Below are 17109 nucleotides of genomic sequence, written 5' to 3' on the forward strand. Positions count from 1 at the left end.
TCAAATTTTCATTTATTTTGTCAATAAATCGTTTAAATCAAAAAAATGCTGAAAAGTGTTACTTTTCGAAACAAGTGCTGAAAAGTTCAACTTTTCAGCACCCATTTCAGTGCTGAAAAGTAGAACTTTTCAGCATTTATTTTGAAAAGTATTGCTATTCGATTCTGTTATTTTTGGTACAGAAAAGTAGGCTATTTCGTCGTTCAAGAATGACAGGAAAAGTAAGTAGTTTAACGACGGAATTGCAAAAAGTACTTTTTAACATCAATTTATGTTAAAAAGTTCTTTTCAGTACGTTATTTTTGGCAGTAAAAAGTAGGCCTTTTCTACACCCAAAGGAAAAATATATCTCAAAATCTGCAACAGTGGATTTGCTGCAGAAAATGTCACATTTTATAACATTTTTTGCAGCAAGCCCGTAGATCATTTTTGCCCGCGTGTAAACATTTCAGCGATCTGCAGTTCTCACCAACACATATAATGCTGGCCCGTCCCCGAGCAACACTCCAAAGAGAAGAATATGTTGGTGCTCTTTCACTCACATTTCATCAAGCGTCCATGGCGCGGTGGTAGCGTGTCGGATCAATAACCAAGAAGTTGGTGGTTCAATCCTCGTTCTGTTAAGGGTTTTTTGTTTGTGTAATACAACCAAAAAGCCGTCGCTAATGTCGATAATTGTCGGTAACGGGCAAAAATGTCATATCCCTATATCGCAAAAAAGCATGAGGACAGATTTCATGCAGAATCTGATATACTTTCATGCAGCCATGCATCACAATCATGCGACCGCCGTTTGGGTGTATCTTCGAAAATTACATTAAAAGTAAGTATTTTCACAAAGGAATTGCAAAATATGTTTTTATCAAGTTTCCTCATTATTTTTGTGCATTTTGATATTTGATTTTTTAAACAACGTTGATTTACCTTTTTTTCTTCCACAAGGGTTATCCAGATTGATTCTGAATTTTTGTAAAGACAAAAGCTTCAAACATATTCGTGAAAGAACATTTCTTGAACCCTTTGCTGTTTAGGCAATATCCTTTTTTGTTTGTTTCATGTTTTCTGAAAACAAAAAGTGTTTCCTTCTTTTTCCATTTGAAGTGAAAAACTTAAACTTTTTGATATTTTAAACGAAATTTTTGGGAAAATTCGTGGAAAGCAGCTGAACTCTAAAACAAATTAACGCTTTTTATTTCACATTTTTGCACAAATTTGCACAAAAACATAATTTTTGACAATTTTATAAATAACCATCGCGTAAATTTAAATTTCGTAAACTACATTTAACTTCTCTTGTAAATTATTATTAAAACAAAATCACAGGTAGAAAAATATATAAAAGAGTGTCTTGAATAACTTTGTTTAGTTGACAATTTCAAAATATTTGAATCGTATGAATACAAAGTGACGAGTTGTTCCTTTTAATTCCGCTATATATTTTAATATCTTGACCGATACTTATTTCGTCTACTACTTGCAGACTTCATCAGTGTTCTGTTATATTCTCGACCAAACCACATAACATAAAACGAAATAATAACTGAACGGCGGTCACAATTGTTGATTTTTAATGTTATTGTCCAATTATTTTTTCAATAGCTTTGCTGTTTTCAAATGCTTTTATTTTTGTTTTTTTTTTTTTTTGATAACTTTTACCTTTTTATTTTGATAAACTCATTTAAAGATAAACATCTCTTGATTCTTATGGAACCTTAAGTTTTATGTTAAATGCTCGAAACGAATTAGGTACAATTATGAATTAAAAATTGTACAAAATATTGAAAATTATTTTTAAAAGAATATTTCTTGACTTATTTTTGATTAGGTCCTATAAACATATGAAAGACAATAGGTTATAGGACCTTTTAAAAAAAAATGGATTTTGACACTGTTAAAAATAAATTTATCAGGAATTTTCTAGAAAAAAATACAAGAAAATAAATCCTGATTTTTTAATTGACAAAAAAATCTGGTACCGAAAAAAACCCAGAATTTTTTTTTAAAGGACCAATAAACTATTGTCTTTCATATGTTTATAGGACCTAATAAAAAAAACTCTAGATATATTCTTTTGCAAAAAATTGGACTGGCTGCGTTTTTGTTAGGCCTTGGCAATATTTTACTTCGTATAATCGAATCACGAAAAAAAGTTTTTTTTTTTGTTGTCTTATTTTTGATTGTTGAGCTCAAGAATGACCCCTAAACTACTCTAAAGTAATTTAAAAAAATAAATCCAAGATGGCGGCTAAAATGGCGGAGATGAAATATTGAAAAAAATCATTTTTTTATTTAAAAGGCAATCAACCATTCAAAGCTGACTAAAATGGAGTCGCAGAACTCGAATTAAATGTTAAAAGAAAGAAAAAAAACACGATTTTTTTTTTGTTCGTGATTCGTGATATTTTTAACATTAATTTTTTTTTTCAAAATATGACGATAACATTGATCTTTGCTCATTCCTGACAGTAGTGTTTCAGAAAAGCTGAAAAGTAAAAAAATCAGCTCCCTAGCCCTCAACCTTCTGTCTAACAAGCAGAAGGTGAAGGGACCGAACCCCGGTTGGTTTTTTGACGTTATGTATTAACATATCATCTGCTATTTTAAATTAATTTGTCTAGATTTAATCCTTCCCGTCGAAAAATATAAAAATAAACGGAATCGATATTGATGGCTTACTGGACCATTTTGTTTCTAATTTATTAAATCAATTGATTTTAAGGTAACAACACTTAACAACATTGTTATAAAATGCGATAGCTTTTAAATAAATAAGCTTAAACAACCCATTTAAGTATTTCAGTTCAGCTTATTCTGCCTTTTTCTTTGACTTCTTTCCAAAAATCCCACATTCCGTGCAATAAAAAAAAACTCATCTCGCATAATGCGCGGTACCCACCGCCGTCAGCACACTGTCATTTGAAGTAATTATGCAATTTGGGCATTAAATTCCGACGTTCCATGAACTTGGTCGTTCCCAAGGAAGACGAGACAGCCCTCTCTTCTACCCCAGAAAAAAAAAATGAGCAGCATGTAGCACTTGTGAGAACTTCTTACACCACATTTCGCAGTGCAGCTCTCTGCCTCTTCTCTCGCTTCATGAGATTGATGGATGGAAATTTGATTTGTGTTCGTAAACGTAAACAAAACGCGGCGGAAAGTGGTGCATCACAAACACTATCAAAACGGGACGAGGGGTGCGCCAATGGATTTTGGGGATATTTTCTTGAAATTTGGAACAACACGTTTTCGGTTTGAACCTCGTCTTCTAAGAAAGATAAACTTTATGACCATTGCAGTGACTGACTAAGCCAAAGTTCTTCTTCTTTTTAGGGCTAAAGCACGAAGCCATCATCAGTAATGGTGGATACGTTCTACGATTTTACGATAAACATTTTTATGACTTGAGTAGCGTCGAGACAAAATTTAAGGTCCTTTAAAACTGATTTCCAACGAAAACAGCTTAAATCAATTTTCATTGTTGACCCAACTGTTCATTCCGCCACATTCAATCAAATATTCCTGCAGCCCGAAAAAATAACATCCAGAAAATAACCCCATAAACAACCAACTTCCATTAGAGGCCAGGAAAAGCGCACAGGAAGGAAAAAATTCGCTCCAAATAAACAAAATTAATGGCCTCAAGCATGCAATCAATAAATCTCCAGTTCAAAAACCGCCACACCTGCGAACCAATCCCTCTTCCCCATAATCACCACCATCATCAAGTTCCATCCAAGTGTTATATTTTTAACAAGTCTTCATTACTTCAGAGAGAGAGAGGTCAGTCGCCATCATATCAAACCACCAACATCGTGTCGTCGAACACAAACTTCACTTTTCCTAATGATCCTTTTTTTGCCAGTGAGCCTGCAAACGGCGCACGTGTCCGTACAAGGACACCCCCGCGCACGTAGGACGACAACGACAACTGATGGTGGTGATATGGGACGCGCGCGCCCACCCGTCTGACTGATGATTAAAATGACAGTCCTGCCAGGGGAGTTGTCCTACCCCCCGCCCCCCCACTTTTGACCTCGCTGCCTCCCCTCCCCCAGCTGGATGTGAGTTGGATGGCAATTTTGTTTTTTTGATAGAAATGGGAGACGTAGGTACAGAGTTGATTGAACAAAAAAAAATTCTGGGTTGAAAATTTAGGTCCTTTATAATAAAATGTTCACACAAAAAGGTAACAGCAAATTGGGGTAGATTGGCAGCTATCAAACCAGTTCCTTTTTTATTTTTGATTCTTCCCTTCCAAGGTTAAAAAACAAGAATCAAAACAATACCAAAATATGATTCGCGTTTCAAGAAATCTTGAAAAATCGATGTCTAAAGTTTTTATATAAATTTATTTTATACTTCGAAAAAAAAATATACCTACCATGAATGGAATGGTACATCAAGAATATACGTTGTTTTATGTTTTGACCTTAAAAATTTGTATGAACTGATGTGGATTTGGAATAATTATCAAATAAATTACCAAAATAAAAAAAAATATTTCAATAAGGTCACGATTTTACGATATATCAAGACAGTTTTGTTACAAAAAATTATGGTAATATTCATCAGGCAATGGTGCCAGATTTTGTGTCAAAAATGTGTAATATTATATCAGGAATTGGTAAATTTGCATCAGGTTCACATTTTTACACATTTTTTTAGTAATATTACTAAAAAAATTTTAGCAAATTTTTCAACATCCAAAATTCAACTTTTTTGCAGTTTAGATATGAGGAACACAATCAAACTTGAATTTAAAATTCAGTTTCACTTCTTACTTCCACGTTACATTTATTTTTAAAATGGTTTTGAGCTTTTGAATGTGAACTTATCTTTTTTTAAGACAAGCATCTAATACCAAAAAATATTTTTAGAATAGAATTTTCAAAACACTTCCGATTCCTCAAACCAAAAAAACGCTTTACGGTGTTGACATATTACTAAAAACTCATGACACAATGATAAGTTCTCTAAAAAAACTCAATGTTGTATAAGTGTGTGTACTTCCAATATAATATTCGATGGCCGGCAACGAAATGATAGAAAAGTATTGTAGTAATATTTTTTTTACACCCTGATTTTTCGAGGAACAAAAAATTGAAATAAAATTATTAGTTGAAATTACACATAAAAGAGATAATATTCAATCAATAAAATTTTCAACCTTCAAAAATTCAACTTTTTTTTACTGTGAAGAGCACGAAATTTATAAATGAGAATTTTATTTTTGAGAATATTGGAACGGAAATAGCACCGCTGATTAAATCTTGGAGAAACTAGGATACTTTTTCTCACATTCTGGGCACCCTACGCATTAAAAATAAGTTGAATTTTGGAAAATTTTGTTGGCTAAATAAAACCTCTGTTTTGAAGTAATTTTACCTAAAATATTGAATTAAAACGTAAAATTCGACAGAAACTGAATCCTGTCACCATTCCCAGAAGAAATATTACCATAATTTTCCTACTGTGCAATGTCCCTCAATCGAAACACGATTTTTATTTCCGATTACTTATTTTGGATTGTTGACCTCAAATATGACCCCAGAAATGCTCTTAATAGGTTTATAATTTTATAATCCAATACGTTGATGAAATATTAAAATCAAATCAAATTATTCGCTCTACAGCATTGCCTTGGCGTTCTCGATTGCGAGATTCCTTCTCGAAACTAGGTGTCCGAAGGCTTGATTGTTGAGGCAATTGCAAACCTCTTTTTACACCTAAGCTTCCATCCACCCCGGGATTCGAACTGACGACCTTTGGATTGTTAGTCCAACTGCCTACAAGCGACTCCACCGAGACAGGACCCAGGGAGACGACTCCTACACCTGGACTGAGCTAACGACCTAATCTTAGGTTAGTCCGGGGCCAACATTTACTTCCCGTCCGACGGAAGGCGTGATCAGACAAATCTCGTCTCGAAAAATGCCACCGGGACCGTCTGGGATCGAACCCAGGCCGACTGGGTGAGAGGCAATCACGCTTACCCCTACACCACGGTTCCCGACTGAATGATGAAATATTGAGAAGTTTAATTTGTTGATATAACAGGCTCTCATTACATATTCCACTAAGTATTCTACATTTGAGCAATTCTCTACGAAATCGGCCGATTTCGACCGTTTTTATCTTTTGTATTTTTTTATTTGGCTCAAACTTTGTGGGGGCCTTCCCTATGACCAAAGAAGCTATTTTGTGTCATTGGTTCACCAATACAAGTCTCCATACAATTTTGGCAGCTGTCCATACAAAAATTGTACGTAAATATTTAAACGGCTGTAACTTTTGAGTGAATTTTCTGATCATTCTGGTGTCTTCAAGAAAGTTGTAGGTATTGTTGAGGATTATTGAGAAAAAAAAATAGGTACACGGAAAAAAAATTGCCGATTTTATAAATAACATTTTTTTCACAAAAACTCAATTTCTCAAAATACGTTTTTTTTTTTCGAGATTTTTTTATATGTTTTAGAGGACAAAACAACTTTTGAGCTTTTGAGAAGTATGGTCAAAAATCTGCCGCCAAGTTATGAATTTTTGAAAAAATAGTGAGTTTTGGAAAAAATCGAAATTTCAAACCAAAAAAAATTTGACCTCAATTTGCAATCGAAAAGTACTTTACAGATTTTTTAATAAAGAGCTCCGTTTTCAAGCTATAGCCACCGAAAGTTTGATTTTAACGAAATATTTGCACGTTTTTCAATTTTTAAAAAATTAAAAAAAAACCATTTCCGAATTTTTTTTTTTTTTTTTGAAAAGTTCAGAAAATTTGCTTTGAAATTGTCTAAGAGACATTGAAGATTGGACCTCTGGTTGCTGAGTACAGCGGCTTAAAGAAAAAGAAACAGGAAAATTGAAGTTTTCTAAGTCTCACCCAAACAACCCGCCATTATCTAATGTCGATATCTAAGTAACTAATGGTTCGATTTCCAATGTTAAAACAGGCAACATTCGTGAAATTTTCCAATCTTTTCGAAAACAATATTTTGAAATTGTTTGAATCAAGACTAACATTTTAAAAGGGCCAAACATTCAATATTAAGCCCTTTTGACATGTTAGTCTTGATTCCAAAAATATCAAAATAATTGCTCATTTTGAAATCGTTGTTGATAGTATTATGAATACAAATTTGTCAAGTTTTCCGTATGTTTTGTATAAGAAGTTTAAAATTTCTCTGTTTGCTGTGTACCCTTAATTTAAATGTTTTTCCGAGTCCAGGGAATTCCCGATATTGGAAAAAAATCAAATTTTGGTCTTGAAATTCAGATTTTGTTGTGGAAATAGATGAACAGTTGTATGTTTAGAAATCAATAAAGCTGGTAAAAATATTTTTCATAGTTTTCGTTTCGATGTACAGTACCGCAAAAAGTTTTTTTACGTTATACTTTTTGTTTTCCTCAAATCTTACATTTTTTGAAAACTAATGATTGTCTTTTAATTAAAAAAAAAAGTCGGGATCCCAAGAATTCCCGAGATTAAAAAAAACGATTTCCCGGGAAATTCAAAATCCCGGGAAAATTGGACGCCCTACTTCTCACGTCACATCACTCATCGGATAATTTTTGGCTCTCGCGCACTTCAGGACACGCAAAAAAAACCTCACACATAATTGGCAGCTTGAAACCAGCAGGACCCCCCTCCAAAATGGTGTGTGAGAAAGAGCGATTACCAAATGTGTCACACATTTGCAAATAGGACCGGCAATAGCCCGGGACTAAATCCCAGGGATGTTGCGTATAAACAACGCGGTACGGGCCATGAGCAAATAGAAACAAACCCCCATGACAAATTGACATAATCAAGGGCAGAATTCAACTGAATGTTTTAGACTTTTCTTATTTCACTAATGTTTATGTTTAAATTGTTCATAAGTTCTGGAAGAGTTGCCAGATTTGCAATTTAATTTACAATATTTCTAACGCAACAAAAACAAAAATGAGCAAGCTCATAGGCGGCAAGAAATAATCAACTTGCCAAATTTTGGCTGCCTCCTCAATTTTATTGTCCGGCAGGTGTTTGTGTGGAAACCACTCCCTAGTTGCTGCGCTGCTATGAGAATTGGCAACTGGTGTTGGACGGTCGGTGGCAAATGAAGAAGACGAAAATGTTTAATTTCCACCAAGCGCTCGAGAGAGCAAAAAAATAAGCTGAATCTGCCCCGCTTGGATGAGTCAGATATGACGAAATCAGCTCGTTATTTATGCATGGCAGAAACAAATAAAAAGTGTATGGAAAAAATATTTATTAATAATTTTTTTCATGCATTCCGAAAAAAAGAGTCGAAAAAAATTTGACTGATCGGGACACGATTGGTGTGTGTGTGTGTGTTCGGGGGAGAGCATTGGCCACCATTTGGCACGAACGAATCGAAAACGTAAATAAGGTCCAATTTGGCCTGAAGACGACGACGACGACGGGGATGATGACAACAGTTTTGTGCTCGGTTATGCTGATGAGACGATATGATGGTAGGATGAGATAATAAACGGATGACTGCAGAAAGATTTTGAACGAAATTTTATTTCTGCCTGTGATACCATCATCCGATGTGAATTTTGTGATAATTTTAACCCCCAACCTCTTCGGCGGGGGCTTGCGGCGCATCATCTGGACAACGGCAGTGACGCAGTGTTTAAAAATGAAAAATGAAATTCAACAACAATAAAACACACAAACGATTGGTCTCTCCGAGGGAGAGGGCAAAATTTGCACAGGAGGAAGAACGCAAAGATGTGTGTACCGTTTCAATTTAGAGTGTAATAAAAGTGTCACGAAAGAGAAAAAAAAGCCAAACTTACCACTGTGCTGAGATTGCGATTGTGGGATGTTGACGGCCGCCACGCTGGTCGAGCTCGCACTGATGTCCATCGGTATCGTTTGCGTCACCCCGCTAAGATCTTCCGTTTTCTGCGGGCGGAGAACAAAAAATAGGGAGGGGAATATAGATCAATTAGGTGCACCTGTTGAGCTGGCAGTGAGGGAAACTCGTTGGGATAGAAAATAAAAACAAACGATTTCTTGAATTTGTTCAATATTTTCAAAATCTCGAAAAAATGCTATGTCATTTGTGGATGAAAAAAAATATTTGGGAAAATCTTAGGTCTATCGTAATTTAGTCTTAAAAAGAACAATGTTAACCAATTTTAATTAAAAAATAAGAAAAATAGAATGTTGTGTTTGTGGATTTTTTTAATGAAATACTTAAATTTTCACAATAAACCTTATTTTCTCGAAAATATCAAAAAAATTATAATTCGCAATATGGTTATCAAACGATTCAAGTTTTGCATGTATTTTAGCTGTTTTGAAGTTTTATGAATGAAATGCTAAAATTTTCACAAAATAACGTATTTTCTCTAAAATACAAAAAATTTCATAATTCGCAATATAGGTATCAAACGATTCGAAATGTTGCATGCATTTTAACCGTTTTAGACTTTTTTTTTAAATGAAATACTCAAACTTCCACAAAATAATATTGTATTCTCTCGAAAATACTCAAACTATTATAATAAGCAATATGGGTATCAAACGATTCGAAATTTTGCATGCATTTCCCCTAGTTTAGAGTTTTTTTAATGAAAAACTCAACTTTTCACAAAATACCGTATTTTCTCGAAAAAACTCAATTTTTAAAAATTCGCAATATGGGTATCAAACGATTCAAAATTTGGCATTTCTTTTAATTGTTTTAGAGTTCTTGAATGAAAAACAAGTAAAATTTCGCTTCGTTTGATATCCATATTGCAAATCGTGAAAATTTTAGTACTTTCAAAAAAATACGGTATTTTGTGAAAATTTTAGTATTTCATTCAGCAAAACTCTAAAACAGTGAAAATTCATAGAAAATTTCGAATCGTTTGATACCCATATTGCGAATTATAAAAAAATGAGTTTTTTCGAGAAAATACGGTATTTTGTGAAAATTTTAGTATTTCATTCAAAAAAAACTCTAAAACACTGAAAATGCATGCAAAATTTCGAATCGTTTGATACCCATATAGCAAATTATAAAAAAAATTAGATTTTTTTTTTAAATACGGTATTTTGTTATTTTTTTTCAGTATTAGTATTTATACTTTGAAACTTACCATATTATCAGAAAAATATATTCTAAGCGAATGCATTTAACATAATATTGATAGATTAAGTCAATTTAGGAAAGATTTTAAAAATGAGTTATCGTCCGTTATCGGCGATAATGTTATCGACGATAATTCTATCGATTAACAACCTTTTTTTCAATGTTTATTTTTGGTTTTTGTTACGTTTTCGAATGTTTTTTAAATGTTTTTCAATGCTTTTAAAGCCTTTAATGTTTTCAATATTGTAATGCTTTTTACTTTTGATATGTTTTATGTTTTTAATGATTATTCGTTAATGCACTGTAGACCAGGTGTATTTATTTCATTTTATGTTTCATGTTTTTTATGTTTTATGTTTTATGTTTTATGTTTTATGTTTTATGTTTTATGTTTTATGTTTTATGTTTCATGTTTTATGTTTCATGTTTTATGTTTCTGTATGGAAATTGTCCACGATGGGGGTGGGGGTTTGAGATCTCCAAACAAGTGTCCACGTGGTTTTTGAATGGTCCCTTTAGTATTTTAGTATTTTAGTAATTTAATATTTTAGTATTTTAGTACAGCCCAGACTCGATTATCCGAAGGCCTTGGAAAAATTTCACTTCGGATAGTCAAATCACGAAACAAATATTTTTTTTCGTTATCTTATTTTTGATGGTTGAACTATAAGTATGACCCCTTAACTTCTTTATAGTTTAGAATTTTTAAATCAAAGATGGCGGCCAAAATGGCGTTAATAAAATGTCGAAAAAATGCATTTTTTTTTATTTAATAGGCAATCAACCAGTCAAATTTGACTGAAATGGGATCGCAAAACTTGAATTTGATGTTAAAAGTTGGAAAATAAAAAAAAAATACAAAAATATTTGTTTCGTTCATGATTCGATTATCCGAAGTCCCATACAAACCATCGATCGGATAATCGAACTTCGGATAATCCAATCATCGGATAATCGAGGCTTCGGTTAATCGAGGCTTCGGATAATCGAGTCTAGACTGTATATTAGTTTTTTAGTATTTTAGTATTTTAGTATTTTAGTATTTTAGTATTTTAGTATTTTAGTATTTTAGTATTTTAGTATTTTAGTATTTTAGTATTTTAGTATTTTAGTATTTTAGTATTTTAGTATTTTAGTATTTTAGTATTTTAGTATTTTAGTATTTTAGTATTTTAGTATTTTCAAATTCCCGACAAGTTTTCAAGCCATACAAATAGGAGTTAACATCTTTAATAACTTACGATGATGCTCGACATGTGGTGGCCGGACTCGTCGACGCTCTCCTGCGACGACTCGTGCTGCTGCTGGTCCACGTCCGAGCCGGGGCTCTCCTTGATTATCCGGATGTTGTTGCCGGGTCCGCCGGCGGCCCCGGCCAGCGACGCCAGCGCACTGTGCCCGGTACTGTACGATATGTTGTCGACCTGTTGCTGGATGTGCAGGTGCGGCACGATGTTTATCGTTCCGTCCGTATTGCTGCCGTGGTCATCCTGTTGCTGGTGGTGGTGCTGTTGTTGTTGCTGCTGCTGCTGTTGTTGCTGTTGCTGGAGGCGTTCGGTAGAGAGCGATCCGGAACCGGTGGAGGTTTTTCGCAGCCGCTTCCTCCGCGCCGCAGGGGACATGTTGGTAGTGGGGGAGGGCGTTCTTCGGAGCTGAGGCTGTTGGGCCTGTAGCTGTTGATGGTATTGCTGCTGCTGCTGCTGTTGTTGCTGTTGCTGCTGTTGTTGCTGGGCAGCTTGTTGTTGGGCTTGCTGCTGCTGCTGTTGTTGCTGCTGTTGAGATTCTGCGCTGCCCCAGATTGATTCTGGGCCGCCTGTCCCTCCCGGACCTAGCCCGGCGCCCACCAGGTCCGGATGCTCGAGCTTGCCGGGGTCGGCCTTACACACGGCCGACGCGTCCGGCATCTCCGCCAGGCCTTTGATTTTGAGCATCTCGGCCGTTTTGAGCACCTGCGGCAGCTGCTCGGTGGACACGTTGACCTCGCCGTAGTACATAAAGTCCACCATCGTTTTGAGGTCGTTGTACTGCACATCCTTGAGTATCACGATCGGATGCTGGCAGGGGTTTGCGGTGAACAGGGACTGCGGAAGAGAACCACAACAACAAACGCTCGTTAGTACCACCGCGGAAAACAATCGTGACCACTAGCGCTGGTCAAACACACACACACTCACCTGAAAGTAGGAACTGCACGCCGACAGCACCACCTTGTGGGCCTGCAGCTGTCGGCCCTCGGCGGCCAGCGTCACGTCCACCAGGCTCTCATTGTGCAGCAGCGTCGAGAAGACCGAGATAAAGTTCGGCTGGTGGTTGTTCCAACGCAGACAGTACTGCTGCACCGACATCGTGGTGGCGGCCAGGTTCCACCAGCTTCGCAGCTTCGTCGTCGTCCCGGCGGTGGTGGCCAATATTAGTGGATATTACACAAAAACGGGGAGGAGTGGGAAGGCGGGGTTGCACTAGCGCAACGCTAGCGACGTCGTTTGTGGTTGACAACTGCTGTTTAGTGACCCCGAGGAGTGGCGGCGCCACCACTGCTGTAAAGAGAGAGAACAAAAGTGGTGGTCAGATAAAACGGTTCGCAATGGGGTGTGTTGTGCATAATGTAATTGGCGAGCATAATAATGGGTTGTCATCCTCCTGTCTGTCTTGAGTAAGAATTGAACCCATAGATATTGCAGAAAGCCTAAAAGATTCAGTTTCAAAATTAAATACAGTTTTGTTCCGATCATTAACGGCGCCAGCCTAGTCCAAGTGTAGATTCAAGTTCAAGTTTGTCAAAACCTCATGGTTGATCAAAAACTTTGCCAAAGCAGCTGCCCGTTTGAAGCTTCTACTCTATTCCTTAAAGCTAAACACGCGTTCAGCACTGCAAATGTGTGACGACCGAGCAAAACAGAACAACAAACAAGCAAAAGCAAACAAAAAAGAACCGGCCGCAAAAAAAAATGCTTTCACTGCTGACACGTTGCTTCTGGAATTCCTCCCAGCCATAGCCATGTGTGTGTGTGCTCTATATTAGCATCATTGCAAACTCCAAAACCGTGCCGAGGAGACCAGACCATGTGCTGCTGGCTCTGGCTGCCAGCCAATGCAATGTACAGGAACCGGAGAGAAAGAGGGGGAGCGCGCAATACACAAAACAGACAGTAGTAGTACATGAACCAGCAGCGGAACAAAAAATGATCAAGAGACTCTCCTCCTAATACAACGGTGCGGTGTGAGCGTGCGAAGGTACAAGGTCACAATCACACATCCCTCTGTTGTTTTTTTGCTAATGTTGTTGATGCTGTTATTCGTTGTAGGCTGTCTGAATCATGATCAAGTGCCGGCAAAGTGTATGTACTAAGTGCTTTGTTTTTACTGGGTTTTATTTATTTCTGCTCCTTTGCTCTCTCTCTCTCTCTCACACACACTCTCTGTTGGCGTCAACAGCACAATCTAGAGGTATAGTCATTATTTATTTTGTGTATTGCCAAACTCATGCATGATGTTATTCATTTCAGAACACACACACCCGTACACGATGACGAATACATACACTGTAGAGAGAAATGGCAACACTCACACGCATTCTCGCATTTTGTTACTTTATTTTGCTTTGTAGGTAGGTATTTACAACAAAAACACAGTCGGCGACGCAAAGCAGCATGATGCATAGATAAAGTTGGAACCAGAGAGAACATAATCTAAAGATACACGCACAAAACAACCAAAGAGAGAGGACAAACGAGACCACGAGCTGTGTGTGCGCTTCGTCACAATGTTTTTGTTATCGATCGTTTTTCGTCTTCATTCGTGGCCGACGATGGATACTGTTGGTCGTCTATGTTACGAAACACGCAAGCCAGGGTGGTGGGAAATACTTCCTGTCCTTGCCTAGTTCGTGCATAATTTGTGTGGTGACATTCATGCGAAGGTTCAGGTGTAGGTCTCGGGGGAGCGCAGTTTTACGCATAGAGGTTACATAATTTATGTTTAGCTGTTTTTATTCTTCTTTACACCTGAGTAATTCTCGCTGAAAGTGGACCACTATTTACACAAGGTGCTCAAAAATCAAAAGCAATGTACTTTTCCAATAGCCCCCACCAAGTTATGAACGAAACCATGTTTGGTTGGTTAAATTTGTCCTCACCTCGGCGCCACGAAGCTTAAACATTTTTTTTAATTGGTAATTTTTTGACTTAGGCGCACCTACAAAATTGCTCATAACTTTGCAAAAGTTCAACGAACCCTTGATGTTTAGGGGTGTTTTGGAAAGGAAATGAGCAGAGCTTTCGAATGCACTTGTCAGAAAAATACCGTTCCATACATTTTTTAGCCACAAAACACCAATGTATTTTTAAAAGTCATTTTTGAATGCCGGCGCCCCGCTTTATCGAAAAACTGACAAATCCATTCGAAAGCTGAGACGATTTCACATAAAGGACCAATAAATCTAAGGTGTATGTTCCTCCTATCTTTTTTAATCTAATTTTGATTCTGCGAGCGCAGCGCTCCGTTCGCATTTTGGGCACCCAAAATGTTGCAATTTGCTTTGTTTTGTCAAAAAATATATGTGCTCACTTTTTAAATGATCATTTATTGTCCAAGGATCAAAACGCACTTTCGATAATTGACCAATATTTATGTTTTTGGGTTCTTCCAGCCAATTTAATGCCGAAAAATTGTTTTTTTACTTTTTTTTTTGTAAAATGCTCACTTACAATTGGGTGGACTTTTTTTCAGTAGAACTAATGAATTTAGCATGTAGGAAATTTCACCACGAACATTTTTCTCTAAAAGAAAACGTAATTTCGATACTCCAGTGCCAAGATATTTAAGTTTTAGTGAGAAAAAAAAGTGCCAATTTTACAAATTTCTCCGACAACTAGCACGGCCTATTATTTACATGCGGCATATGTTTTGAAGGGCAGAGTATGGTTTCTTATAGTTATTTTGGTCGCTGAGTTCGGATCTGGAATCAAATTTCAGATTAACAGTGAACAGTGATATTTTAGCCACGCTCAAATATTATTTGCGTGTATTCCCCATAGCCACTTAGGGATCGGCAGCCGAAGCCGCTAACCACCGCGCCACGAGGCCTCTCAAAACAATCAGAAGTTGAAAAAAAACAATCTCCATAAAAAAATCCGTGAGTAAAACATCAATTAAAGATGAGCGAAAGATGAAATATGACCGAAATCACTAGCGATTAAAATTACAGCATATTACCGCAAATAACTTTTGGGCGTGGCTCCAAATCTAAATGTTAATCTGAAATTTGATTCCAGATCCGAATTCAGCGACCAAAATAACTATAAGAAACCATACTCTGGCCTTCAAAACATATGCCGCATGTAAATAATAGGCCGTGCTAGTTGTCGGAGAAATTTGTAAAATTGGCACTTTTTTTTCTCACTAAAACTTAAATATCTTGGCACTGGAGTATCGTAATTACGTTTTCTTTTAGAGAAAAATGTTCGTGGTGAAATTTCCTACATGCTAACTTCATTAGTTCTACTGAAAAAAAGTCCACCCAATTGTAAGTGAGCATTTTACAAAAAAAAAAAGTAAAAAAACAATTTTTCGGCATTAAATTGGCTGGAAGAACCCAAAAACATAAATATTGGTCAATTATCGAAAGTGCGTTTTGATCCTTGGACAATAAATGATCATTTAAAAAGTGAGCACATATATTTTTTGACAAAACAAAGCAAATTGCAACATTTTGGGTGCCCAAAATGCGAACGGAGCGCTGCGCTCGCAGAATCAAAATTAGATTAAAAAAGATAGGAGGAACATACACCTTAGATTTATTGGTCCTTTATGTGAAATCGTCTCAGCTTTCGAATGGATTTGTCAGTTTTTCGATAAAGCGGGGCGCCGGCATTCAAAAATGACTTTTAAAAATACATTGGTGTTTTGTGGCTAAAAAATGTATGGAACGGTATTTTTCTGACAAGTGCATTCGAAAGCTCTGCTCATTTCCTTTCCAAAACACCCCTAAACATCAAGGGTTCGTTGAACTTTTGCAAAGTTATGAGCAATTTTGTAGGTGCGCCTAAGTCAAAAAATTACCAATTAAAAAAAATGTTTAAGCTTTGTGGCGCCGAGGTGAGGACAAATTTAACCAACCAAACATGGTTTCGTTCATAACTTGGTGGGGGCTATTGGAAAAGTACATTGCTTTTGATTTTTGAGCACCTTGTGTAAATAGTGGTCCACTTTCAGCGAGAATTACTCACCTGTAATTTGAAAATCCCATTCTTTGAGAGCGAGTTGTGGCGCTATAACCACGGCAAATAGTGTCCAGGGCATTATTGGAAATACAATGTCCCATCGCTGAGGGTCCCGTAGTACCAAACCTTCTGAGCATGGTGCTTCCAACGAATAAACCAAATCTCGGAGCGTATGGTGGTGTGTCCCCACGCTTCTTCCTCCCCTGTCGATTCAGAATTGTGTTGTTGTTCGAACACTCCGTGCTCAAACTCAACCCACTTCAACGAATCATGTCTCTGCGATAAGGCTTTACGCAGTAGGCCTGGCCGATTTAACGCTTGTGATGTTTCAATGCATTCTAATGCAATACAAATGTTAATAAATGACATAAAGAGTGCTTGGCGTAATCTAACCTACACAGAAAAAAAATCATAGTAATATTACATCTGGAAAGAGGTACATCTTTTATGTCAGAAAAAATGTGTAATTTTACCTCTGATATTGTGTAATTTTACCACTTTTCTGTTGTAATGTCGCTTTTTCAGTCTAAATTGAGGTAAAATTACATCATAAAAGAGGTAATATTCAACCTTCTAAAATTACGGAATAAAAACGGAATCGACGTAACACCTTATAATGTGGCCCTCTTAAACCTTGCGGTTTCGTCAACGGATTCACAGGCGTGTATCGTTCTTTTTGCGACAAGACTCCGCCTCCCGGGTCTCCTAAGTGTGACGGTATGGCACGAGGAGAGGGCACCGAATACCTATATCAACACTTAGAATTTTTGCATCTGCCTCGGGATTCGAACCGGCGACCT

The 17109-nt window shown here is 36.6% G+C and overlaps 1 protein-coding gene across 8 annotated transcripts in view; it reads right to left on the bottom strand.

Moving 5' to 3' along the window:
* The window catches only part of LOC120431703 (TPR-containing protein DDB_G0280363-like), a 124710-nt gene that overhangs the window by 95601 nt on the left and 12000 nt on the right, over nucleotides 1–17109 (bottom strand). For 6 of the 8 annotated variants that reach the window (XM_052710199.1, XM_052710200.1, XM_052710201.1 and 3 more), the window contains exons 2-4: nucleotides 12263–12625; nucleotides 11330–12169; nucleotides 8803–8911 (exon numbers count right to left, since the gene is read on the bottom strand). In XM_052710199.1, the coding sequence (XP_052566159.1) occupies nucleotides 8803–8911; nucleotides 11330–12169; nucleotides 12263–12433 (1120 nt within the window). In that variant the 5' untranslated portion in view covers nucleotides 12434–12625. The remainder of the gene's footprint in view (nucleotides 1–8802; nucleotides 8912–11329; nucleotides 12170–12262; nucleotides 12626–17109) is intronic. The other 2 variants (XM_052710197.1, XM_052710195.1) reach the window with 1 other exon arrangement.

This window comes from Culex pipiens, chromosome 3 (assembly GCF_016801865.2).
Source record: "Culex pipiens pallens isolate TS chromosome 3, TS_CPP_V2, whole genome shotgun sequence".
Classification (NCBI taxonomy): domain Eukaryota; kingdom Metazoa; phylum Arthropoda; class Insecta; order Diptera; family Culicidae; genus Culex; species Culex pipiens.